Source organism: Manihot esculenta, chromosome 4 (genome assembly GCF_001659605.2).
Source record: "Manihot esculenta cultivar AM560-2 chromosome 4, M.esculenta_v8, whole genome shotgun sequence".
In the NCBI taxonomy this organism is placed as follows: domain Eukaryota; kingdom Viridiplantae; phylum Streptophyta; class Magnoliopsida; order Malpighiales; family Euphorbiaceae; genus Manihot; species Manihot esculenta.
This window is the reverse complement of record NC_035164.2, coordinates 11685692-11713038: the sequence shown is the minus strand read 5'-3', so window position 1 is coordinate 11713038 and position 27347 is coordinate 11685692. Positions and strand designations below refer to the sequence as shown.

Below are 27347 nucleotides of genomic sequence, written 5' to 3'. Positions count from 1 at the left end.
TGAACACAGCAAACAACACTGAGAGAATTATAACACACATTAATATGAAATTCAAAAGTATTAGGGTCAAATAATTCAAAGCAAAAATGCTACCTAAAATTCAACGGACAGTAGTGTTATTATCACCTGCAGCAGAGACTTCCTAGAAATTGTTGTTAGCTTATTTAAGCAATTGCTATCGAGTGTACATTTCAATCCGCCAAGGGAGGAAGAAAGAGAGAGAAGGAAAACCTCTGGTTTCTGTGCGTATGTTCCAGAAATGGAGAGTTTACAGTCTCACAGGGCGGAGATGATTAGCATCGCCGTCGCACTCTTGGCCATAGGTGCTGGAACCGCCTACTATTTCTATATCACCACCAAGAAACCTAAAGGTATAAGCTTTTCCTTCTCTTTGCTCTCTCTGACTCTCTTCCTCTATCTCGCTCTCTCTGTGCACATATATATGTGTGTGTTCACTTGCGTTTGAAGCTTTTGGTTTCTTGGGATCTACTGATAGCTAATACTGAAGAAATATCCATTAATGAGTTTTTAATAATAAATTTGGATCCCAAAATGGACTTTTATGTTTTTACATATCATAGCCTTTTGAGTAAATCTTATGTTTTGATTTGTGCTGAGTAATGCTTATAAGCTACTGTATATAGTGTCTATTTTGATGCTAATTTATAATTTATGAAATATGGGGAACTATAAGAATAAGATCAAAATTTGTCAGCATTTTGTTATTAGATGATACAAACAACTTACTTTGTGTAAGAGACTATGTGGTTATATAGAGGCTTACGACTAAACATTGATATTAAATCGACATCTATGTTGAATTATAAGATGAGAAGGAGGTATGTATTATTTGTAGCCAATGAGATATGAATATGGGTGGGTTACATGTTTTTAAGGGTGAACTTAAATTACAAATGGAACTAATTCTTATCACATTCTCCTTCTAATGTATGTTAGTCAACCACATCAAGATTTGTCTGCCTTGTTTTCGAGTGGAAGCAATATATTTCTTCACAAGTCACTTAATTGGGCAAGTCCAAATGCAGTGAAATGGATTATACATTTATTGTGGTTAAGCTGAAAATAAACAAAAGTTGTCATCAGGGAAAAAAGGTTTATTTTCAGAGGATTTGAATGTTATTTTTGCTATTGTTTCCTGGGGCAGGTTACAGGAAGAATATCCAGCATCTAAAACATTAATATTATAGGTCTTACTCAAATGAAAGTGACAATTATATAGTTGAAGTTAACTGAAGAGGGAAAACAAAACCTATTATTATAAATGGATTGGAATGCATGAAACTAGCAAGGTACAAGGAAAAAGAAATGGAAAGTAAGTTTTGATTGCAGTAATCATATCGAAAGAACCATGCCATATTTATATATGGACATATGTGTTATTGCAAGAATAACGTTTGGTTCCACAAGGATGGTATCTCAGAGAAAGGGTGCTACCCTTCAGTCCATTTAAGAGTAATGAATTACTTGAAACCATGACTAATCTTGATCTTGTGCAGATATGTCTGATTTCTTTTTTTTTTTTTTCAGTTTGATCTGCATCTTTTTGTTGGTTGCTTTTCTTTCTTTCAATTGGTTCTTTACATTTTTGTTTTGTCATTCATATCTTCCTTTTGGACATACCTAATGCTGTAATTCTCCAATATAAAGTAGAAGCATGCAAATTCGTGCCTATTGTCTTGGTGTATCTGCAACTTCACAAACAACTTCATGTATTGATAGGTTGCTTAGACCCTGAAAAATTCAAGGAATTCAAACTTGTTAAGCGTACCCAACTCAGTCACAATGTAGCTAAGTTTAAATTTGCTCTTCCTACACCAACTTCAGAGTTGGGACTACCAATTGGACAGCATATGAGTTGCAGGTTTGGCTTGTGGTTCACTTTGTCTTGTAGTTCTCCAGCCTAGGGCTGATGCCTTTGTTTATTTTCAATTTTTAAATGATGTTCTATCACTGAAACTGAAAAAAGCTACTTTTGTCTCAAAAGAGGGAAAGACAGTCTTGGTGAAGATGTTATCAAGCCATATACTCCCACAACTTTGGACTCTGATCTTGGATACTTTGAACTAGTTATAAAGGTCAACAAATGCTATTGTTGTTATATTTTTCATTTTGTTCTCACACTGTCTCCATCCTCATTTTATTGTTCCACATACATAGATGTATCCGCAAGGAAGGATGTCCCACCATTTTCGGGAGATGTGTGAAGGTGATTACTTGGCTGCAAAAGGACCCAAGGTAAATCATTTCCTTTCAAGTCATATGTCATTGCAATTGGGTTTCTCATTTACATTGTTTGACTCTTATCTTGAGGAGTTTAATATTCAACTTGCTCAAGCAATTTCTCAGTGTTATAAGAATTGTGGTTCCCACTTCCCACTATGTGCATTTTGTTTCCCTAACCAAATAGTTACAAACCCTCAAGTCTGAGTGAAGCTGTATCACATTCTAATTTCTCATCAATAAGCAAAAATTAAAACTTTTGAATCTAGCAGTTGTATCGTACAATCTACTCGTCAAACATAACTAAAAGCAACAATGTTAGACAAAAAACAGAATACAAAGCTGTAGGACTGCTTTTAGTTCTTTTACTATATTCATATCTGAAGAATTTTGAAGAATTTTAGAGTATTCTTGTATTTCACTCTTGATCTTTACAAGTGATTTATATGACTATTTATACACAAAGACTTACGACTAAATAGGAAGCAAATAATCAAAGAATAATTACAAAGATAATTAAGGATCCTAATTTATGCCTAGAATCTATAATCAAATCAAATCATATCACTAGAGTCAGCAAATAAGTCAACACTCCTCCTCTTGGTGCATAGATGTTGCACATACCCAATTTGCAAATTAGATTATGGTATATTCGATTTGTTGAGCCCTTCAGTAAACACATTCGCAAGTTGTCTAGAAGAAGTCACATGAATTAAGCTCAAGATGCCGTTTGTTAATTTTTCTTTAATAAAATGCCAATCAATTTCGTTTAGTCTGATGGCAGCTTTGTTGTCACAATACAACGTTATCTTGTCTTTCTCGGGCAACCTTAGCTCCTCCAATAACTTCTCCAACCATAAAAGTTCACACACCCCTTGGACCATTGTCCTGTATTCTGCTTCAGTTCTTGACCGAGCAACAATACTTTGTTTTTTGCTCCTCCAGGTGACGAGATTCCCTCCCACAACTGTGCAATAGCTAGAGGTGGATCTCCTGTCATCGAGAGATCTTGCCCAATCTGCATCTGTAAAAGTTTCAACTCGGAGGTGACTATGTTTGGAGTAAAGAAGCCCTTTCCCTGGCGTAGACTTTGTATCTTAAGATGCGAAGGATAGCCTGCATATGAGTCTCGCGAGGGTCATATATGAATTGGCTGACTAAGCTAACAGTATAGACTATATCCGATTGAGTGTGTGAGAGATAAATTAACTTTCTTACTAATCTTTGGTATCTTTCAAAATCCACAGACTCACCAATTCCTGCTTGCATCTTGTGATTACTTTTCTGATCTACTCACCTCAATACCTAGGAAATATTGAAACTTTTATAGATTTTTTGATTTCAAATTCTTTAACCAATAATCTTTTTAGTTGAGTCATTTTCTCTTTGTCATCAATTATCACCACTGTATCATCAACATGCACAATAAGAAGGGTGATCTTACCCTTATGATGTTTAATAAATAGAGTGTGATCAGTATTGCTCTGTTGGTAACCAAAGATATCATGGCTCTGCTAAACCTATCAAACCAAGCTTTGGGAGATTGTTTTAGCCCATACAAAGCCTTTTTTAACCTGCACACCTTTCCTTGTGTCTTCTTATTAGCGAATCCAGGAGAGATCTCTATGAACACTTCTTCCTCTAAATCTCCATGGAGGAAAGCATTTTTCACATCAAACGGCTGTACAAGATAATAGGACTCTGATTGAGTTCTTTTTTGCAACTGGGGCAAATATCTCTTGATAATCCACTCTCTAGGTTTGGGTGAATTCTTTAGCAACCAATCTGGCCTTAAATCATTCAATCGTGCCATCAGCTTTGTGTTTTACTGTGAACACCCACTTACAGCCAATAAGTTTCTTCCCAGGTGGGAGAGTGACTAGCTCATAGGTGTCATTTTTTATCAGTACTTTCATCTCTTCAATCATTTGTCTCTTCCATTTAGGATTTGCAAGAGCTTCCTTCCAATCTTGTGGAATAGATATAAAGGAAATAGATAAGATAAAGGCTCTATAGAAGGACGATAAGGATTTATAAAAAACAAAGTTAGAAATGGGTGTTTAGTACAAGATTTGACACCTTTTCTTTGTACAATAGGTTTATTTAAGTCATTGGAGTATTCAGGAGTTGTGGGTAATTCAACAGAAGAAGATTCTTGATTCTGAGTAGGCTGGATAATGGCTTCTTCTACCTTGTCTCTCTTCGAATACCTCCTCAAATCTGGCTTGTCCAAACGTCTAATTCTCTCTCCCTGATTAGACATCTCCCTCTTGTCCACTAGAACTCTCTCGCTGAACCATATCATTCAGAATCACAGAATTCGGGATCACCTCTTCTTGCTCATTATTGTCCCCCTGAAGAGGTGAGTGAGTGGTGCTGAAGTAGGGTTCATTTTCTTGGAAGGTAACATTCATACTGATAAAGTATTTCCTAAATAGAGGATGATAACACCTGTATTCTTTCTGTATAAGAGAATATCCAATAAACACACATTTAAGGGCCTTAGAATCTAACTTTTTCGCCGTCCTAGTATGGACAAAGCAAACACACCCAAATACTTTTGGTGGAATAATGTGTGAATTCCTTTATTGTAGAACCCTCAAAGGACTCATAAAGTCAAGGGCCTTGAGGGGCATTCTATTGGTAAGATAAGCAGATAAAGGACCGCATCTCCCCAATATGCTTTGGGTAGATTCATGGTAAACACAAGAAATCGAGCTACCTCCAATAGATGCTTGTTTTTCCTTTCAGCAATGCTATTTTGTATACTAGTATAAGGACAACTTGTCTATTGATCTCCAAATAAGCAGAAAATCTACTATCCATATATTCTCTTCTATTGTCAGTTCTCAAAATTTTCACCTTATTATCAAATTGAGTACAAATCATCTTGTAAAAAGATTGAAAACAAGAAAAGACATCACTTTTAGCTTTAATCAAATAGATCCTAGTCATTTGAGTGCAACAATTAATAAAGGTGACAAACCATCGACTACCAGATGAGGAGACAATTTGAGTAGGCTCCTAAATATCTGAATGAATAGTCACAAAAGGAATTTGGCTTTTATTATGACTCAAAGGATAGGAGGTTCTAGTGTGCTTAGCATACTCACAAGCATTACAAAAGAAAGAACCAAACCGAGTTCTGGCAAACAAACTAGGTTAAAGTTTTTCTAAGATAAAAAATGATTGATGCTCTAACCGCCTGTGCCACTGTAGTATCTTCTGAACATCCTTATTTTTTCCAAAACAGACTTGAGATATTGGAGAACCTGGATTACCTTCCAACATGTATAAGCCATCATGTAGTCTACCATTGCCAATCCTCTCCCCTGTGGGATGATCCTGAATAACACAATGATCAGAAAAAAAATTCAATTTTACAGTTAAGAGTATTAGTGATAGCACTGACAGATAAAAGGTTGACAGGAAAATAGGGAACATGAAGGACATTATAATTTAATTTTGGGTGCACAAATAACAAAACTTGTTTTGGATATGGAAGTAAAAGAACTATAGCAATTCAGACAGTCTTTGGTTAGAGAAGGAAAATAATTGAGAAAGCCTTTAGAATAGCCTGTCATGTGTCTATTTGCACCAGATCAATAATCCATGGAACAGTATTAAGAGAGGAAGCATTACCTGACTTTACAAAGTTAGATGTGGCACCAGAGAAGGAAGAGGTGATATGAGTCAGAAGACGCTTGAGACTCTGAATTTCATTAGGAGAAAGGAACTCAGCAGCTGTTGTCTCCTTAAAGGGCCCCTCCATAGTTTCTGCTAAGTTAGCTTGAGCTCTAGAGGTACCTCATTTCCCTTCACGGCCTCTAGTGGGACACCCATGTAACTTTCAACAAGTCTCCTTGGTATGCCTCGGTTTTCAGGTGATCTTTCTTAGAATTAGGAGGCTGCGGTGTGCTCAAACTAGTAGCCAACCTAGCCTTTCCAACTGGTGCAGTATAGAGCATAGCGTGTCGGTGACTTTCCTCTTGTTAAACATAGGCGTGGGCATCTTCTAGAGAAGGAAAAGGGTATTTTCCTAACACTTGGACCTGAATTGGATCATATTCGTTATTCAACCGTGCAAGAAAATCATAGACCCACTCCTCAATCATTTTCTGAAATTTGACTGCATCTCCAGTCCAGTCCGCCTGGAAGTCCTAATAGTAATCAAGCTCCTGCCATAAGCCACATAATTCAGAATAAAATTGGGAGAGTAATTTCTCCTTGTTTAGTACCATGGATTTTATTCCGAATATCATAAATTTGAGCATCATTCTCAATCTTGGAATAAGTTAAGGATAAAATCCTTCCATATCTTTGCAGCAGTATCAATTAACAAATATGATTTAGAGATATGAGGTTGCATAGAATTAACTAACATGTCATAACAAGACAATTATCCGAGTCCCATTGATGAAAATCTGGATCACTCTCATCCAATTTCTTCTTATTATTGGTGACATAGTCTTGCAGTCCTCTAACCTTGATAAACAACAAATAAGACCTTGACCAATCAAGATAATTGGTTCCATCAAGTTTTACGAGATTAATTTGCAAGGAAGGATTATCAGAATTAGGAATCGAGACCCTTTTACCTTTTGCCATGGTAAAAACAAATGAATCGTGAAAGAATAGAAGATATCCTAGGTTGTACACACAAGAGAGCCTAATCAGGATGGTCGGAAAGCAGGTCGCAAATGGTGCCAGAGTGGACAGAGCGGCAAAGCAGCATCGGACAACTCTCGCGCACCGCGAAGGAAGGGCGCATGAGCCTCACGCGTGTGACTTTCCGGCATTGGAGCTGGGCGGTCTGGGCTGCGACGGTTCGGCGGTTCTACTGGTGGCGGCGGTGAGATGTGAAATGGTCCTAAGATAGGGTAGTTCAAAAAGATAGATTTAGGGTTTTAGAAACCGTAAAAAGGAAAAATTGAATTTAAACCTTAAAATCAGGAAAAAAAAACTTTTACACCATGAAGAATGTTGAATAATTTTAGAGTATTCTTGTATTTCTCTCTTGATCTTTACAAGTGATTTACATGACTATTTATACACAAAAACTTACAACTAAACAGAAAACAAATAATCAAAGGATAATTTACAGAGATAATTAAGGATCTTAATTTATGCCTAAAATTCGTAATCAAATCAAATCATATCACTAGAATCAGCAAATAAGTTGACAATATCTACAGTAAGATTGTAGTTGGCTATCCATAAATCTTATTGATCTTAGCCCTTGAAATTTCTTGAAGGTCTTACCTATTAGCATGGTGTTCATGGGAGAAAAGGAAAAATTGAACTGCATAACTTTTTCCATAATATGAAAGAATGAAGACAAATGGTAACGAAGAAAGACTACTAATATACATGATATTTCAAAGAATAGAACTTCCATTCAAGAATATTCTTGAACTGTATCTGATGTTTTCTGAGCATGCAGTATGCCAACACATGCAATGCAAGATGGATCTTAAATGTATGTTGTAATGTGGAGGAGTATAATTGACATAATTAGCCAAAGTAATGCTGGGAATACATTTTGGCCTAAGAAGAAAAGGAAAAGATAAACGTAAATAACCACTAATAAAGAAGCATTAACGGTCAACTACCATGAAGGATGGGTTGTAAGTTGTATCTAATACCTTAAAACTTTGCTTATTGTTTGATGAATCATTAATATAACCTTCTAAATTGAATTGTAGATTAAATAGTAAATTTCACATAAACTATGTATTTCCTAGATAACTATACTTGTTGTCTATGGCTCACAGTGAAGCAGTTCATGAGCCAAAACATTATAAGTGAAGTAATATTGAAATGTGTGGAAAGTTTAGTAAATTCTTAGGCTTTGATGCATAATCATGATTATTTTTCTTCATTGTCTAGGTCTTATTATTACTTAGGATTAAATCATAAATAGGCTCATATATAAAAACACAACTAAATATAGCAAATGGACAGGAGAGGATTTTGTAATTTTTCATATTGCAAAAATCTCCTTAAGTTTTTATCGCAATAGTTTTTCCTAATTGCACTTTGTTCAATGCTGATATGTGTGGTTGAGGCCAATATTTGCTTATATAAAATATTACTCATACTTTTGTTTTAAGATTTCTTGAACCTATATGAAATAAATGTCATGCTTTATCAATATAAAAGGTGATTATAATTTATTTTAATATTTATGTTTTTGAGAGATATGCATATATATTTATATATATATATATATATATATATATAATATAATATAAGAAAAATAAAATTTTAATCAGTTAATCATTTTTAAGTTGAAAAGGTTTATGATTTTGTGAAAAAATTAATTATGAAAAGTTATGTTTCTTGAGATTTTATAATTGGTTACAATACTTATTAATATCAATTTGATCTTAGTGTTTATTAATTTCATAATATTTGATATGGATAAATTTGTTTAAATATTGAAAAGAAAATTGCTGAAAACTTCCACGTGTTTTTTGCTTGGTAGAAGTATTTATGGGTTAATTATAATGGAGGAAACACGCGAAAATCTGGCTAGCATTGGACAGGATCATGTATAGAGCCATAAGTGTTTAATTCTCTCTACGTGTTATTGTTTGATAAGATTCATTTGATCTGCAAATTTATTCCTGATTCCTATGACTCCAGCTTAATGACTTTATAACTACTCTTTCTTCTGAAGATTGCTCATAATCCTTTGAATCGCGCAGCTTATTTTTTGTCATTGCAGTTCAAGTCTTTGAGAGGAGTTCTATGAATCCGATCTAAACCTCAAAAATTTATAAATTCTATTACATAACTTAGCTAAATGGTTGATCTTAACAGTTCCATTGTCTTACATTTTTCCTTCCATTTTTATTCTTCAGTTGTTTATTGATTGGGAAAATTTGAGGTTGACGTTTAATTTATACAACATCCTTGTTCATGATTGATTTACTTTGGTAAAAATTATACCAAGTTGAAATTTTTCTAAGCATCTGAATGCTCAATTTCTTTTTTGGAAAAATTGTAAAATCATAATTGATCTGTTTAAAAAACTTATTCAAAGATTGACATATTTATTTGATGCTTGTAGGGGCGCTTTAAGTATCAGCCTAAACAAGTTCGAGCTTTTGGGATGCTTGCTGGAGGTACTGGAATAACTCCGATGTTCCAAGTATGTGGTTTAGAAATGTCCCGTTTACTTTCTAGTTGTACAAATCCTCATTTTTTACTTAATGTCTACTTGTATTTGTCTTTTGTGGTTCCCGTAGGTTACTAGGGGCATACTAGAAAATCCCAATGACAAGACCAATGTACATCTTATTTATGCCAATGTCACATATGAGGACATTCTTTTGAAGGTGAATCTCTTCCTTTCTCTCAAAAGAATTATTCATTGATGCTTTTCAAAAATAGATGTATACCTACTCATCTGACATATCTTGTGTGTGTAGTGCATGCCATATATTTGAGACAATATTTAAATGTAACATGCAAAATATTACACCAGAAGAGCCAAAACAACAACGAAGTTCTAAAAAAGAAGGGAAGGAATAAAAATGATTGAATTGAGTTTGTGATATGGGACATATGCATTGGATAAAATGTGAGGAAAAGCAACTTGACATGGTTTCAGAATTCTGACATGCAATTTCCAGTAAGCCTAGAAAAGTTAAAAAGAAAAAGAAGTACTACAGTGATGAGGAAAAGTAATGCTGCTAGAGCTAGCATACCATAAAGCTCCGAGCCTAGAGAAGTTTATAAGGACTTATTTTCTTATTAAACATTCACAGGAGATTGGATAGAGCAAAATTGGTTGCATATGGTGACACATGTACCAAGATGAATCTTTGTTAACATATGTAGTGTAAGCAAGGATGAGCTTAATAAGGACTAATAATCTTTATATCTTGATGTGGAACCTTAAAGCAGTTATTGTGATGATTATGGAAAATAATGCATGCAAATATTTTCTACTTTTAAATAGAGATTTTGTTGGCAACTTTTTTACTTATTGACGCGGAACCCCAGCCTATTAGAGACTGAAACGACACATACCCTAGTAAAAAGAACTTAGTTCAGAAAACAATTCCCCAATCTAAAGCACCCTTAATTAACATGCAATTAAGAACACTTATAACTGATTGATTTTAAAAACACCAAGAATAAGAAACATACAAGTTAGTATCGAACCTTATTCGTGATGCAGTGTCAAGAATCAAGATCTCTCTTAAGCTCTCAAAGAAGAATCGCATAAAGCAATTGTATTGAATAATTGATAATCTGTCTACAATATGGAAAAAGAGATGCTTTATATAACCTAAATAAAGACCTATGATCTTTGCCACTTCCCACTACTATGCATGGACCCATGATCTATGCCACTATCCACTACTGGATAACTACCCACTACTGGTTAACTACCCACTACTGGATAACTAACCACTACTGATTAACTACCAACTGCTAAATAACTACCCACTACTAAATAACTACCCACTATTAAATAACTACCCACTATAAATACAAAGTTTGAACTGTCAATAAGAACACATTCGGCCTAATTGACTTGGAATAACCAGATTGTTCTTCAATTTCAAAATGAACTTGCAAAGCTTCAGCATATTCCTTTATGAATCCTTGAAGTGCTTCCTTCAACCTCTTGGATCTCAACCTTGTAATTGTTCCTTGAGGCAATGCTAGCTCATCAGTGTTGTTGGTTGTGCTTACATCATTCCCTCCCTCTTGAAAATGATTCGTCCTCGAATCTGTACCAAAATCAAAAGGAGACAAATCAGAAACATTAAAGGTAGCACTTACACCAAACTCACCTGGCAGATCAATTATATATGCGTTGTCATTGATCCGTTTCAGCATTTGATATAGTCCATCCCCTCGAGCATCCAGTTTTGATTTCCTTAGATTAGGAAACCTGTCCTTTCGCATATGGATCCAAACCCAATCACCTAGTCTAAATACAACTTTCTTGCGACCTTTATTGGCCTGTTTCTCATATATTTTGTTACGCTTCTCAATATGCTCACGCGCTTTCATGTGTGTTGATTTAACCATTTCAGCCTTCGCTTTTCCATCTAAATTAGACAACTCGTTCAAAGGTAAAGGCATTAAATCTAATACAGTTAATGGATTAAAACCATACACAATCTCAAAAGATGAATAACCAGTAGAAGAATGGACAGCGCGATTATAAGCAAATTCAACATATGGCAAACATTCTTCCCAAGTTTTTAAGTTCCTTCCCACAATAGCAAGAAGCATAGTTCCTAAAGTCCTATTAACAACTTCAGTTTGGCCATCTGTCTGTAGATGACAAGTAGTAGAAAATAAAAGCTTAGTACCCAATTTCTCCCGCAAAACACACCAGAAATAACTAAGGAACTTAGAATCTCTATCAGAAACAATAGTCCTAGGTATACCATGCAAACGGACTACTTCCCTGAAAAACAAATCAGCTATGTTTGTTGCATCATCAGTTTTATGGCATGGAATAAAATGTGCCATCTTACTAAAGCGATCTACAACAACAAACACTGAATCTCTACCTCGTTTTGTCCTAGGTAAGCCTATCATAAAATCCATAGAAATATCAGTCCAAGGTTCAGTAGGTACAGGCAAAGGAGTATACAACCCATGTGGCAAGGACTTAGATTTAGCTTGTTTACATGCAAAACATTGAGCACAAATTTTCTCTACATATTTTCGCATGTTAGGCCAATAAAAGTGTTCATTCAACATGTCTAAAGTCTTTTGCACACCAAAATGTCCCATTAACCCTCCTGAATGCGATTCTCTAACAAGCAACTCACGCACTGAACAATTGGGTATACATATTTGTTTCCCCCTAAAAAGAAACCCATCATGCAAATAAAACTTGTTAAACGCCCCATGTTTACATGCCTTGAATACATCAGAAAAATCAGTATCATTCTCATACATGTCTTTCAAATGCTCAAACCCTAACAAATTAGAACTAAGCATGGAAGTCAATGCATAACGTCTAGATAATGCATCAGCTACCACATTCTCTTTATCTTGTTTGTATTTAATCACATAAGGAAAGATTTCGAGATACTCAACCCACTTACCATGCCGCTTGTTCAACTTACCTTGTCCCTTCAAGTGTTTGAGAGATTGATGGTCGGTATGAATCACAAACTCATTAGGCAGCAAGTAGTGCTCCCAAACTTCAAGAGCCCTAATCAGTGCATAAAACTCTTTATCATAGGTGGAATAGTTCAAATGTGCGCCACCTAGTTTCTCACTGAAATATGCTATGGGTTGGCCTTCCTGCATAAGAACAGCACCAATACCAATCCCAGAAGCATCACATTCGATTTCAAAGGTTTTAGAAAAATCAGATAACCTTAAAATAGGAGTAGCAATAAGTTTTTCTTTTAATGTGTTAAATGCAAGTTCATGTTCTTTACCCCATTTAAACCCAACAGCCTTTTTAATAATCTCATTTAGAGGTGCAGCAATAGTGCTGAAATCTCTAACAAACCTCCTATAGAAGCTTGCTAATCCATGAAAGGATCTCACCTCATTAGCATTCTTAGGTGTAGGCCATTCTTGGATAGCCTTAACCTTTTCAGTATCTACCTCAACTCCCCGTGAACTAATAATAAATCCTAGGAATATGACACTATCAGTACAAAATGTGCATTTCTTAAGATTAGCATACAATTCATGTTCACGCAACTTTTGTAGAACAAGTTCAACATGCCTAATGTGATCATCATGGTTTCGGCTATAAATCAATATATCATCAAAAGACACAACCACAAACTTACCTAGGTAATCACGCAAAACATGGTTCATCAATCTCATAAATGTGCTAGGTGCATTAGTTAAGCCAAAAGGCATCACTAACCATTCATATAAACCATATTTAGTCTTAAAGGCAGTTTTCCACTCATCACCTAACTTCATCCTAATTTGATGATAACCGCTTTTCAAATCAGCACCACATAATTCTTCAAGCATATCATCTAATCTAGGAATAGGATGGCGATACTTTACAGTGATTTTGTTGATCGCACGACAATCAACACACATGCACATTGTTCCATCTTTCTTTGGAACCAACAAAACAGGTACTGCGCATGGACTGAGGCTCTCCCTGATATGTCCCTTAGCTAGCAACTCATCAACTTGCTTCTGCAATTCCTTCGTCTCCTCAGGATTACTCCAGTAAGCTGGACGGTTTGGAATCTGAGCTCCAGGAACAAAATCGATCTGATGTTCTATTCCCCTAATGGGTGGCAACCCAGATGGCACCTCCTCAGGAAATACATCCGCAAAATCCTGCAATAACATAGAAAAAGAACTAGGCAATTCATTAGTAGGGTTAGTCTCAATCATAAAATTGAAACTAAAACGCAACATAATCAAAGCTCTCTTCCCTAAGTATGCCTTCTTCAACTCTCTCTCTTTACAATAAAAGGAAGACTTGCTGAATTCTTCACTCCTCTCACTCAACTCTCCTTTTACCTCCACACTCACTAACGTTTTCTCTCCTGTACGTCTCTCATTTTTATCCTTTCCTGTGCAGTCACTCTCCTTTGGGCCATTTGAAACCTTCTTTTTACTATTGGCCTCTTTTCCCTCATTCTTTTTACTTGTCTCACCTTCCTTACCCAATTTAGCATATTGTTGTAATTTTACTTGATCTGCATATACATCTTTAGGAGATAATGGTACAAGTATATGTTTTGCGCCAAGGAACGTAAAAGAAAACCTATTACTATACCCATCATGAATGACACGCCTATCAAATTGCCATGGTCTAACCAACAAAATATGTCCAGTCTGCATGGGTACAATATCACAAGTAACCTCATCTACATACTTGCCAATAGAAAATGACACCTTACATTGCTTGGTTACCTTTGCCTCGCCACTATCATTCAACCACTGAAGTCTGTAAGGATTAGGGTGTTTAATAGTTTCTAGTCCTAATTTATCAACTAAAATAGTACTAGCACAATTAACTTGACTACCCGAATCTATTATCATGCAACAGACTTTACCACCTATCAAACAACGAGTGTGAAAGATGTTTTCACGCTGTTCAAGCCCCTCTTCTTTAATAGAAACATTTAAAGTACGCAATATGACCAAGGACTCTCCCTGAACAGGATACTCTTCTATCTCTACATCAGAACAATCTTCTAAAGGTGGTATTTCATCAGAATCAGAATCAGTTTCGGAGACTATCTCATCTCCCCTCACTATCATGGCACGTTTATTAACACACTCATTGGCATAATGCCTACGCCCTTTACATTTAAAGCACTGAATATCTCTAGTCCTATTAGATTTAGGGGCTGATTCATTTTTACCATGAGAGTTGGATGTTTCTTTGGAAGGTAACATGCCTTTTTGAGTTGAAGACTTATCAAACCTTTTAGGATCAGTGTTGGTGTTCCATTTGGAACCCCATTTGCTGTTGGAGTTTTGAGCAGCCCTGTTACTCCCCCATCTATTTCGGCCTCTTTGTCTTTCCACCTTAATGGCAATGTTCACCAAGTCTTCCAAATCAACATATGGTTGCAAATCAACCACATCAGCAATCTCCTTGTTTAGACCACCAAAGAAATGAGCCATGGTCTGGTCTTCCTCCTCCACTATGTTTGCTTTGATCAGGAGCAACTCCATCTCCTTATGATACTCATCAACAGATTTTGATCCTTGGGTTAATCTTTGCAACTGATGATAGAGATCTCTATGGTAATAAGTAGGCACATATTTCTTCCTCATGATTCGCTTCATCTCTTCCCAACTAGCAATGGGTAACTCTCCATTCCTTCTCCTAGATTTCACAAGCTCATCCCACCATATTAGTGCATAGTCTGAAAACTCAAGGACAGCAAGTTTTACCTTCTTATCGTCGGAATAGCTTTGACAGTTAAAAACCATCTCCACTTTACGCTCCCACTCGAAATAGGCATCAACATCAGCCTTACTATTGAAGCTTGGAATCTTCATCTTTATGGAATTCATATTATTATCTACATAGGGTACACAATCATTGAACCTTCTTGCTCGGAAAGGGGCTGATTGTGCCACATTTTCCTCTTCATAGGATGGATCGTGTGTATCATCATCCCCCTGATTGGACTTGCCCTTTGAAGATCTAAGGTTGTCCTCAAGGTTATCCATTCTCAAATTTAGCTTCTGAAAGCTATCCATGAAAGCTTTATACATATCTTTAAGATCAAACGTAGGGTCAGAAGTATCACCAGTATTATGCCCAGACATTATAGAAAAATTCACAATTCTCTCAACTCACGTGTTTAACTTTCAAGCAGTCTCTTGGTATCTCAAAAGTGCACTTCAGAATAAAGACTCAATAAGCCAAGCTTGTATGATTCAAATAATAAGGAAAGCAAGGAAAAACCTAACAAGAAAAGATAGGAAACAACACTAGATGCAAACTGACCAAAATAAACAAACAGATTGATTTAGCACACAAAAGTGAAATTTCGTGTACTAAGTGTAATTAGATGTTCAACAATGTGCAATTTGTCAAACTAAGTGTAAGGAACCAACAAACAGAAAGACACCAAATTGACAAACTAAGAATAAAAAATTAACAAGACGGATGTGTTTAACACGAAGTTATCCCTAAGCATGCAATCCTAGGTTAACTCATCTTAATATTGACTCAACAAAAACAATTCAAAGCAAGCAAACGAAAAAGACACTTAAAACAGCAAGTATTAAGTAAAACTATTTTTGTGAAAATACTACCCAAATTTGCCCTAAACCTACCCCAAACATGTATTTTGAATCCCAAACCCTGAAATATGTTCAAGATATATGAAATATGATTTGTACCAGCTGGTATCAATATCAAAATGAAGTTTGAACAATTGACTCAAATTGCAGAAATTCTTTTTCTTTTTTTTTTCTTCTTTTTGGTATTTTTTTTATATGGACTAAAGTAAAACACTGAAAATACTATTCTAAGAGTGTTAGAATAGGAGCATACGAATTAGGGCAGAAAGCACAAACCAAACCACTAAAGATAGTAATTTTGCCTAAACAAGAATTTAGGGTAAAATACGATTTGAACGGCAACTAAACAATGTATTCGACTCTGGTAGGTATCCCAAACGGAAAGATCATGAAGAATTGAAGAAAAGACACAGGATAGTTAAGAAATTATTACTAAGCCTAGCTCTGATACCAATTGACGCGGAACCCCAGCCTATTAGAGACTGAAACGACACATACCCTAGTAAAAAGAACTTAGTTCAGAAAACAATTCCCCAATCTAAAGCACCCTTAATTAACATGCAATTAAGAACACTTATAACTGATTGATTTTAAAAACAGCAAGAATATGAAACATACAAGTTAGTATCGAACCTTATTCGTGATGCAGTGTCAAGAACCAAGATCTCTCTTAAGCTCTCAAAGAAGAATCGCATAAAGCAATTGTATTGAATAATTGATAATCTGTCTACAATATGGAAAAAGAGATGCTTTATATAACCTAAATAAAGACCTATGATCTTTGCCACTTCCCACTACTATGCATGGACCCATGATCTATGCCACTATCCATTACTGGATAACTACCCACTACTGGTTAACTATCCACTACTGAATAGCTACCCACTACTGGTTAACTACTCACTACTGGTTAACTACCCACTACTAAATAACTACCCACTATAAATACAAAGTTTGAACTGTCAATAAGAACACATTCGGCCTAATTGACTTGGAATGGCCAGATTATTCTTCAACTTCAAAATGAACTTGCAAAGTTTCAACATATTCCTTTATGAATCCTTGAAGTGCTTCCTTCAACCTCTTGAATCTCAACCTTGTAATTGTTCCTTGAGGCAATGCTAGCTCATCAGTGTTGTTGGTTGTGCTTACATCACTTCAGGAGTTCCAAGCAATCTATCTGTATAACATATCTAAAAGCTAATGAATTAATATTAGTACACATGATATGCCAATTGTCAAGAGTAATCGTTTGGGATTAAATTATATATCTTGCTAATTTATTATTATTGTTATTATTATTATTATCATCATAATATACACTTATAAAAGATTAAATATCAAGTTTTATTATTTTTTATCTATATTATTTAAATTATTTTATCATTTTGTATTCTTCTCTTTTTCATAGTTGACCTATTTATTTTTCTAGATGCAACAAAAAATAATTATCGGTCATTAATCATACAGTCAAATGATATTATCATCTGCACATCACGCTAAGACCATGCTAGTTACATTGAAGAACAGGGAGGAGGAAAGTGCAAAGTTGGGTGGCTGTGATGAATATTCTAGGGCTGGAAAATAAATTGTGACATAACTTTGTTTTGATTTTATGGTCGTAGGAAGAGCTGGATAACCTTGCAAACAATTTTCCTAACCGCTTCAGCGTCTACTATGTTCTGAATCAGGTATATTTATTTTAAATTGCATTAAATTCTTACTATTTATTTTGTATTCTCAATCAACTGTGATGCAGTTTGTTTGCCTAAAATTGTTAAAATGGTTATGAGAGTTATAGAAGCTTTTGAAGTCTTTTTAGAACTTCTAGTGATCCAGTAGGGGTATGAAGCAGGTAAACCTAGCTTATTTAAATACAGTAGAAATTCACGACTGGGTAAGTGCTGTCTATATGGAGGGATGTGTATATAAGAGAAGAAAGAAGAGGGCTAGGGTTGGGAATAATAAGCTGTTTGGCTAAGGCAGCTATTAGTTAAGAATTGGAGGGAAGGTTGTTAAAGTCATACCGTTTGGCAAATAGGAGCATGAATATATAGAGTAAGAATACTTGTAAGGCTTCAGAATTGAACAAGATCAATAATATTCTCCTCCTTAATTTCTCTCTCAATCTATTCTTTCTCAAATTTCTTTCATATAATCTTCTTCTCATTCTTCTTCTCTCCCGTACTCTGTTAACTGGTTGTAACAATTTGGTATCAGAGCCTATATGTGAGGGCTAATACTCTGATTTTTGGTCTTTGGATGTTACAATTGGGTGGTGATAATGATGAGATCTGCTATTGTAACTAACAAAGCTGTTAAGTTAGCTGAAATGGAGGAACAATTTCGGAACTATCAAGAAAAAACAGATAAGAGCATCGATGGATTGAAGGCTGAGACTCAGAAGACTAGAAGGTTGATGTTGACTGAGATGCGATCTATGATGGCTGGATTTCTCAAGGAAAAGACAAGGAAACAGTGGTAGTGGGGAAGGAGTCACAGTAGCTGAGAATAGTAGATCTGATAGAGGTAAGGGTATATTACCCACTCTCATAAATGCTGTAACCTTGATTGATCCAGAAACCCTAAAATTATTGTCTAAAATTGAATTAATAACTTGTGATGCAAGGATGCAAGGGTATGGTTGAGGAAGTGTGAGAAATATTTTGAAGTACATGGTGTTTCCAAGGATCAAAGTGTGTGTATAGCTAGTTTGTTTGGATAGATAGAGCTGATGATTGGTTTCATAATTTGGAGCGTGGAAAGGAATACCTTAATTGGGATGAGTTTGGGAGGGAATTCTGTGCTAGATTTGGGGATCATGGGTTAGAGTAGGCGATGAAAGAATTTGTGAGGGTGAGATAGGAAGTGTAAAAGAGTATCAAGATAAGTTTGAGGGATTGAGGCCGCAATTGGACAGGATAATGACGGAGTTAGGCGAGAACTATTTCTTATCAGTGTTTATTGGGGGCCTTAGAGATGACATTAGACCCATGGTGAGAATATTTAAGCCTACCACCCTGTATCATGTTCAGGAAATTGCAAGATTGCAGGAGATGTAGGTGGGGAATACCAAGAAGTCAGGCCCTTATTCCAAACCTACTTACCAAATCACTAATGCAAATTCTTTTTCATCTACATACAAAAATTCTCAACCACACAATACACCAAACCAACTTACATAAATACTAGCTCTAAACCGCCCAATTCTACTGCTAAGTGTTCATCAACTATTTCCAGCCCTACTTCCGTGAACTAAAGCACAACCAAACCTATCCAAACAACCAATACCAGCAACTACACTATGAGAACCCCTAAACCCTGTTTTAGAGTGGTGGGAAATCCTGGGGCACATTTGTAAACAGAAAACATTGATGGCTGCTTACAGCAATGAGCAGGGCAACAATGAATATACCATTCAAGAGGAAGATGGGGAAATTTGGCATGATGTACCTGATTCTGTGGAAGGTGTGAGGGAGGAAGTAACCTTATCTATTCATGCCTTGGAAGGTAGTAAGGGGAGTGATACAATCCGGATTGTGGGAAGGTGTAGAAATAGGGAATTATTGTGTTTGATTGACAGTGGAAGTACTCATAGTTGTATGGATTCCAAGGTTGCTAAGGATCTTAAGCTTCCTGTAGTAGAAGTTCTCACCATAGCTGTGACAATAGTTGATGGGAGAAAGGTGCACTGTGCATGTGAATTTCACAGGTTTATTGGAAAATTATCAAGCACCGATTTTGTGTTTGATTTTAGAATTCTGGATATTGTGAGATTTGACATTATCTTTGGAGCTGATTGGATGAAAAGCTTCACTCCAATACTGTTTGACTTTGAGAATTCAAGGATGATTTTTCAGAAGGAAGGGCAGACCATTACATTTCAAGGGAACAAGCACCGTTTTGTGTTTGATTTTAAAATTCTGGATATTGGGGGATTTGACATTATCTTGGGAGCTGATTCGATGAAAAGCTTCACTCCAGTACTATTTGACTTTGAGAATTCAAGTGTATTTTTTCAGAAGGAAGGGCAGACCATTAAATTGTAAGGGATTACTGAGTTCCCTGTAAGTTGTAGATTCTCCAATTGCACTGATTTGCAGCAGCTGTTACATAAGAAAGGGAAGATTTTCAGTCACCTCTTTTCTATATGGAAGGGAAATCAAGCAATATCCAATTGCATGCATTCAAGGACAAACCAGTGCAGCACATCCTGGAATTCTGTTCCTGTTGAAGAAGTACTAGGCAGTCTTATAACCACTCAATTCTTTTGCAAACTCCTACTAAACCTATTAATGTGAGAACTTACAGATATCTTCACTTTCAGAAGGCAGAAATTGAAAGACTAGTGTTTGAAATGCTAGCTGCTAGAGTTATTCAGCCTAATAGCAGTCCCTACTCTTCCCCTATGCTACTAGTCAAGAAGAAAGATGGTAGTTGAGATTTTGTGTTGACTATAAGAAGCTCAATAGCCAAACAATTAAGGTTAAATTCCCTATCCCTATCATTGATGTCCTCCTTGATGAGCTTCATGAGGCTACTACTTTCTCCAAGATAGATTTAAAGGATGGATACTATCAGATCAGGATGAAGGAATCTAATATCCCTAAAACAGCCTTCAAGACTCATCATGGGCATTTTGAGTTCATAGTCATGCCATTTGGATTCACTAATGCACCAACCACCTTTCAGAGTCTTATGAACCATATTTTTCAGCCATACTTGAGGAAGTTTGTCTTGGTGTTTTTTTTATGATATTCTAGTTTGCAATCCTAACTTCAAATCTCATTAGGAGCATTTGGAGAAGGTGTTTCAGATCCTGAAGAGCAGCAACTTTATGCCAAGTTATCTAAATGCTCTTTTGGCCAGTCCTCCATTGATTATTTGGGGCACATAATCACTAGTGCAGGAGTTTCAATTGATCCTGCTAAAGTACAAGCTATGGTTACTTGGCCTAATCCAAATGTGAGGGAATTGAGAAGGTTCTTAAGGCTAACAGGTTATTACAGAAAATTTGTTCATCATTATAGCTCTATTAGTAAACCTCTGACTGACCTGCTGGAGAAAGGTGCCTTCCAATGGTTTGAACAAGCTCAAGAAGCCTTTGATACACTAAGGAAGGCCATGTCTACAACCCCCTGTTTTGGCTTTGCCAAATTTTTCTCAACTCTTTGTTATTGAGACAAATGCCAGCAGTTTTGGCATGGGGGCTGTATTTAATGCAGTAAGGGCACCTTATAGCTTATATGTCTAAGACTTTTGGGCCTAGCAGCAACCATCACCTTTGCAGTGTCTAAATAGAGACATTATTTGGAGCAGGGATAGTTCTTTATCAAGATTGATCATGAGAGTATTAATACCTCTTAGAGCATAGACTTTATACTAATTTACAGCAGAAAGGAATCTCCAAACTCTTGGGGTTGGATTACAAAATTTTGTATTAGAAGGGAGTGGAAAACAAAATAGCAGATGCCTTGTCTAGGAGACCCATTGAAGCCATTTCCTATGCTGCAGCCTCCACTGTCCAGCCTACTTGGATGGCCAGCTTAATTGACAGTTATTTTGGAGACACTAAAGTGACTGAAATTATCAGTCAACTCAACCTAGACGACAAATCAAATCATGGCTATACATTGTTGAATGGAGTCCTCTATTATAAAGGAAGAATGGTGGTGGGAGAGGCTACTGACCTCAGAAAGAAGCTACTCCAGCTTTACCATAACTCTCCACTGGGAGGACATTCTGGGATGCATAATACCTATATGAGGATTAAGAGGCATTTCTTCCCTCCTGGACTGTTGACTTCTATTATGGATTGGTTCAAACAATGTGATTTTGTGCTAGGTGCAAAGGAGAGCCTTGTGCAGCTCCTAGATTGTTATAATCCCTACCCATTCCCTCACATGCTTGGCAGCATATAACAATGGATTTCATTGAGAAATTACCAAAATCAAGGGGTAAGGACACTGTGTTAGTGGTCATTTGCAGGTCACTCACCCCTTTACAGCCTCTACAGTAGCAAAAGTTTTTCTGGATAATGTTTTTAATGTTCATGGCATTCCAGCTACCATAGTCGGTGACAGACAGGTATTTACAAGCCTATTTTGGAAAGAATTTTTCAAATTATTGAGCACTTCTCTCAATTACTCTACTGCTTACCATCTACAGTCAGATGGCCAATCTGAGCGGCTCAATCAGTGTCTAGAAGCATATTTGAGGTGTATGACTCATCACCAACCAATTTCATAGTATAAGTGGTTATCCTTAGCATAGTGGTGGTACAACAATGTCTATCACAGTGCCATCAAGATGTTCCCCCTCGAGGCACTATATGGGTATCAGCCTAAGATGCTTCCCTTGATTCCCTTATCAGAGTCTCTTGTGGCCTCTGTCCAGGATTACTTTCAGGAAAGGTGACATATCCTCAACATTATTAGAGACAATCTTCAACACGCTTAGGATAGAATTGAGTCTCGGTGGATAAACACAAGTCAGAAAGGGAGTTTGCTGTTGGGGGACTGGGTTTATCTCAAGTTGCAGCCCAATAGGCAGGCCTCTCTTGAATTCAGGAAGTCTCTCAAGCTAGCAGTCAAGTATTATAGGTCCTTTCAGGTGATTCAGAGGATTGGAGTAGCGGCTTACAAACTCCAATTGCCTCTGTATTTCACGTTTCACTCTTGAAAAAGAAGATTGGTACTGATATCACTCTTATAGTTGAGCTTCCTTATTATCATGAAGATCAATCCTTAGTTGTTGGTCTTGATGCCTTGCTACAGACAAGGACTATCACTAGAAATGAGCTTCCACTCGTTCAACGATTGATTAGATGGCAAAATCTTCCAAAAGAAGATGCTACCTGGGAGGGTCAAAGCTTTATTCAAAGCCAATTTCTTGTTTTCACCTCTTCTTGGGGACAAGAAGGTTCTTCTAGGAGAGGTATTGTTACATATAAATATATAAGAGAAGAAAGGAGGCTACGGCCGGGAATAATTAGTTGTTTGGCTGCTATTTGTTAAGAATTGAGAGAATGTTGTTAGAATTGGAGGGAAGGTTGTTAAAGTCATACCATTTGGCAAATAGGAGCATGAGTATATAAAGAGAGTAAGAATTGAACGAGATCATTAATATTATCCTCCTTAATTTCTCTCTTAATCTATTCTTTCTCAAATTCTTCTACAATCTCTCTTCTTTCCTATAATCTTCTTCTCATTCTTCTTCTCTTCCCTTCTTTAACCGGTTGTAACAGGATACTGTTAGGACTGTAATGCAATCTTTGCCTCTCTCTCTCTTTTACCTGCTCGTTCTGTTTTGGATTTGATTGGAAGTTCTTGTTCACCTTGAAATTTATTCTGAACTAGTCGTTTGTCCGAACGTTGTACAGATATTAAAATTTTTTATATTATTATTGTACGGTATTATTTTATAAAATAATATTTCTTTTTGTATAAATTCACTCCACTTACTAAGAGAAGCAAAACATCTCTTCTAAAATTTTAAACTCAAAATAATAATCAAGCATAAATCCATGCACCATCAAACTCAATTAAAAAATTTAAATATTTTAGTGCTTATTATCATATATTATTAATATACAATAATAAATTCTATTCAAGAAACTATATTTTTAAAGTTTACTAAACTCCAACGATGGTGGATGGCAGTGGCGGTAGTGGTGGTGAAAGAGGAGAATTATCTATTTTATCGTAATACTCTTCAAGTATATTAATCATGTGAGGCGAACACTACTTTGTAATGGTACGAAATGGCTTCACAACAACCATACTATAAATATATTTGGAAAAATTTCAAAACACGAGCCATTTGAAAATAGAGGAGAGAGATGTGTGAAAAAATATATGAAATAGAGATTATGCTAATGGATTTTATATAGAATGGATAATGAAAGTTACATCATTGTGGATTGTGGAGAGTGAAGAGACTAAAATTATTATAATTATTAATATAATAAATTATAGTAATTTAGGTTTAATAACTTAATTATTTAATATTTGTAATAATTGATTTAGAGTATTAGAATCATAATTTTACTTTTTATTATACTTTAATTATTTATATTTATTAATTATTTATAGTTATTTGAATTGAATAGAATTTTAGTTTGATAATATTTTATACAATTAGTTCTATAAATTCTTTAATTATTTTATATTTTTATCACAGTTAATACTTTTTTATAATAATTTTAATCGATTATATATATTTATTTTATGTAATTATTCACATCATAATAGAGAATTTATAATTAAATTATATTAGTTATGATTTTATAAAATTATCAAATGAATAAAAGCAATATTGTGAGATAGTTAATACTTTTTATATGATCTTTTATTATAGAATTATTGCTATATGGTAAGATTGCATCTTTTTATATGATATATTTTTAACATTTTATTTATTATTAAAATAAAAAAATATAATAAAGATTTTTTTAATAATAAAAATACAATAAAATTTTTATTGCAATATTAATAATATAATATATTAAAAAGTAGTAGAATATCAAAATATGATATAATACTGACAATAAATGTAATAAAAATGGTATTTATTATATTAAAAAGTAATAGAAAATTAAAAGGTCATAGATTAATAGTGACTAAAAAAATAATAAATTGTATTTATTATAAAAAATATAATAAAAATTATATTTATTATATTAGTGATTTAAAAAACAATAAATTGTATTTATTATATATACATTAATTATTATTTTATATAGAAATAAAATTAAAAATATATTTGCACTAACTGTGCCACTTATCAATCTCTCATATGTAAGTTTCATAGTGACATTTATCAATTTTTCATCAACCTACTTTAAAGTCCAATTATATATATATATATATATATATATATATATATATATATAAAAATTTATTATTTACTAATGATAGAAATATAATTAAAAAGACGTGTTACAAGTTTAAATATATCATTTTCTATCATTAAAAAGACGTGTTACAAGTTTAAATATATCATTTTTCACATTTTATAGTTAGGAAGATAAATATGTATTAATTTTTTATTGATTATTTTAAACATAGTTAATTTTTATTTTAGATTTTTTTAATTATAAATTAATATATTATATTAAAAATTTATAGAAAATTAAAAAGTCATATACTAATAATAATGAAAGAAAATTTAAAAGTTATATACAAATTGTAATAATAAAGATAATAAATTGCATTTACTATGAACATATTAATTAGTAATATTATTAAATATAAAAATATAATTTAAAAATAAAAATAAGATATATTAAGTGTGCCACTTGGCATAAATATATAAATTTATATGTGTCACTTTGACATAAATGCATGAATTTAAGCATGCCACTTGTCAATCTCTCCATAGTCTATTTTAGATCCAGCTTTATATATATATATATATATATATAAAAGAGGTTCAGGAGATACTTGGTCGAATCAGAAGCATTATGTAATTATCTCTAAGAAGATTACTAGTTCTATGTAGTATGTGAAATTGTCTATTTCTTTGCCTATAATAAGTGAATTCAAGAAGTTCTAATGCCTAAAAATGTTGTTGTAACGATTTGTGTTTGTTTTTCAAAAAAGTATAAATTTAAAGGGAAGCTGTACCATTCCTTAACCAGTCAAGTCTCAACAACTTCCTAAATGAAAGCATGCATTGGGATGATTGGTACATTATTATGTTTTATAACATAATTCCTAGAACCTTGGTAAATTGGGGTTGGCCTCTCTTGAATCCCACATCCCACATCGGTTGTGGAATGGGGTAATGTTATCCTTATATGGGTCATAGGCACTCCTCCCCCTTGAGCTAGCTTTTGGGGTGGCCTTCCAAAACTTAATGTGATATATGGGCTGGACTTAACCTTTTTCCCACTATGCATATGGGCCAATTTGACCTTGCTTCCATTCAATTTGAATTTACATTTGCTGAACTTGGTTTCCTTCTTAACTCTACTGTTTTCTTGGTCTAATTTATTATTAATTAATTAAGTTCAGACTTGAACTGAGGCTAAAGACATTTTAGATTTTTGTCAACATCCTGGATTGAAGGCAGGTCTTCTACAATTGATCGAGCTCAGACTTGATTTCAACCCTATTCATAATACTGGCACAAGCTTAGCCCAAACTTATTGGTGATCTTAGAGAGTTAACATTCGCTAATGTTACCCGCTTTCTCTCTCTCTCTCTCTATATATATATATATATATATAGATATATTATTGTGGAAACCACTTTTAGTTGGACTTACTTTCTTAGATTGATTCTCCTGTATGGAACTTGAGGAATTTACTACAAATGTCTTACAAAGTCTAATATACTTGCAAAGTATCATATTATAACATAGTATATATTATCTTTTAGTACTAAAGATAACATATATATAACTAAGATGTCCAAAAAAAAAAAAAAATGAAATACAAATCTGAATGAGGATTTAAAAAAGAAGGGAAAAAATGCTACAACACAATTTTGCAATGGTGAAAGAACACAACTGTTTTTAGATTAAAATTTTCCGTTAGACACATTTTTCAAATGTTCTTTCCTCCATACTTTTACTACTTCTAAAATATATGATATTATATATAGATAAGAAAATTAATATCATAATAAATCATATTGGGATCAGTGTATGCGGGTCTTATGATATTGGTGCTGCAATTGCCTAAGCTTCACCTTTTGTCTGGGATGGCCTGGAGTCAGCTCAATTAGATCTCATATAAAGATCAATACAAAAATGGCCAAGGGATAAAAAAGGCAATGTCAGATGAAAACTACATTCTTTCTCAGATATAATTATAATGTGTTCCTAAAAGCACATATGGCAATATTGTTGTTGTCCTTTGAAGGTTTTGTTTCTTCTTTTGTTTATGCAAATCAATGACAATGTTATCTTTAGCCTCCTGAGGGATGGGATGGTGGCGTGGGGTTCGTATCAAAGGAAATGATTCAAACTCACTTCCCAGTACCAGCAGCAGATATTCAGGTAACTTTCAGACTCTATAATCTCCCTCATTCTCCCTCTTATTTATTGAAAACAACCAAGAAAAACCTTCTCTTCTTCTTCTTTTAGATACTAAGATGTGGGCCTCCACCAATGAACAAGGCCATGGCTGCTCACCTAGAGGCACTTGGATACACTTCCCAAATGCAGTTTCAGTTTTAGGCATGCTGTGGAGTTTTGTCATTCTATAACAATTCTGTTGTTAATTTCTGATACAAGTACAGAACAAAATTGAGGTCTTCGCATATGTTGAAGAGGTCTTCATAGTGTTCAATTTGTGAGAGTTGTCATTAATAAGCAATGAACATTTACTATTGACTGCAGGTGACAGCAGGTACCCC

General features: G+C 34.7%; 1 protein-coding gene across 2 annotated transcripts; it reads left to right on the top strand.

Moving 5' to 3' along the window:
* LOC110613868 (NADH--cytochrome b5 reductase 1) lies at positions 1 to 27329 on the top strand. Of its 2 annotated transcripts, none has more exons than XM_021755236.2 (9): positions 1 to 371; positions 1741 to 1882; positions 2006 to 2096; positions 2179 to 2256; positions 9317 to 9397; positions 9495 to 9584; positions 17610 to 17675; positions 26902 to 26988; positions 27076 to 27329. In XM_021755236.2, the coding sequence occupies exons 1-9, from the start codon at positions 260 to 262 to the stop codon at positions 27166 to 27168; spliced, it is 840 nt and encodes a 279-aa protein (XP_021610928.1). In that variant the 5' UTR covers positions 1 to 259; the 3' UTR covers positions 27169 to 27329. The 2 variants fall into 2 exon arrangements, with proteins under 2 accessions (XP_021610928.1, XP_043811754.1); XM_043955819.1 differs by having other exon boundaries at positions 3 to 371; positions 1672 to 1882.
* The last annotated feature ends 18 nt before the right edge of the window (positions 27330 to 27347 follow it).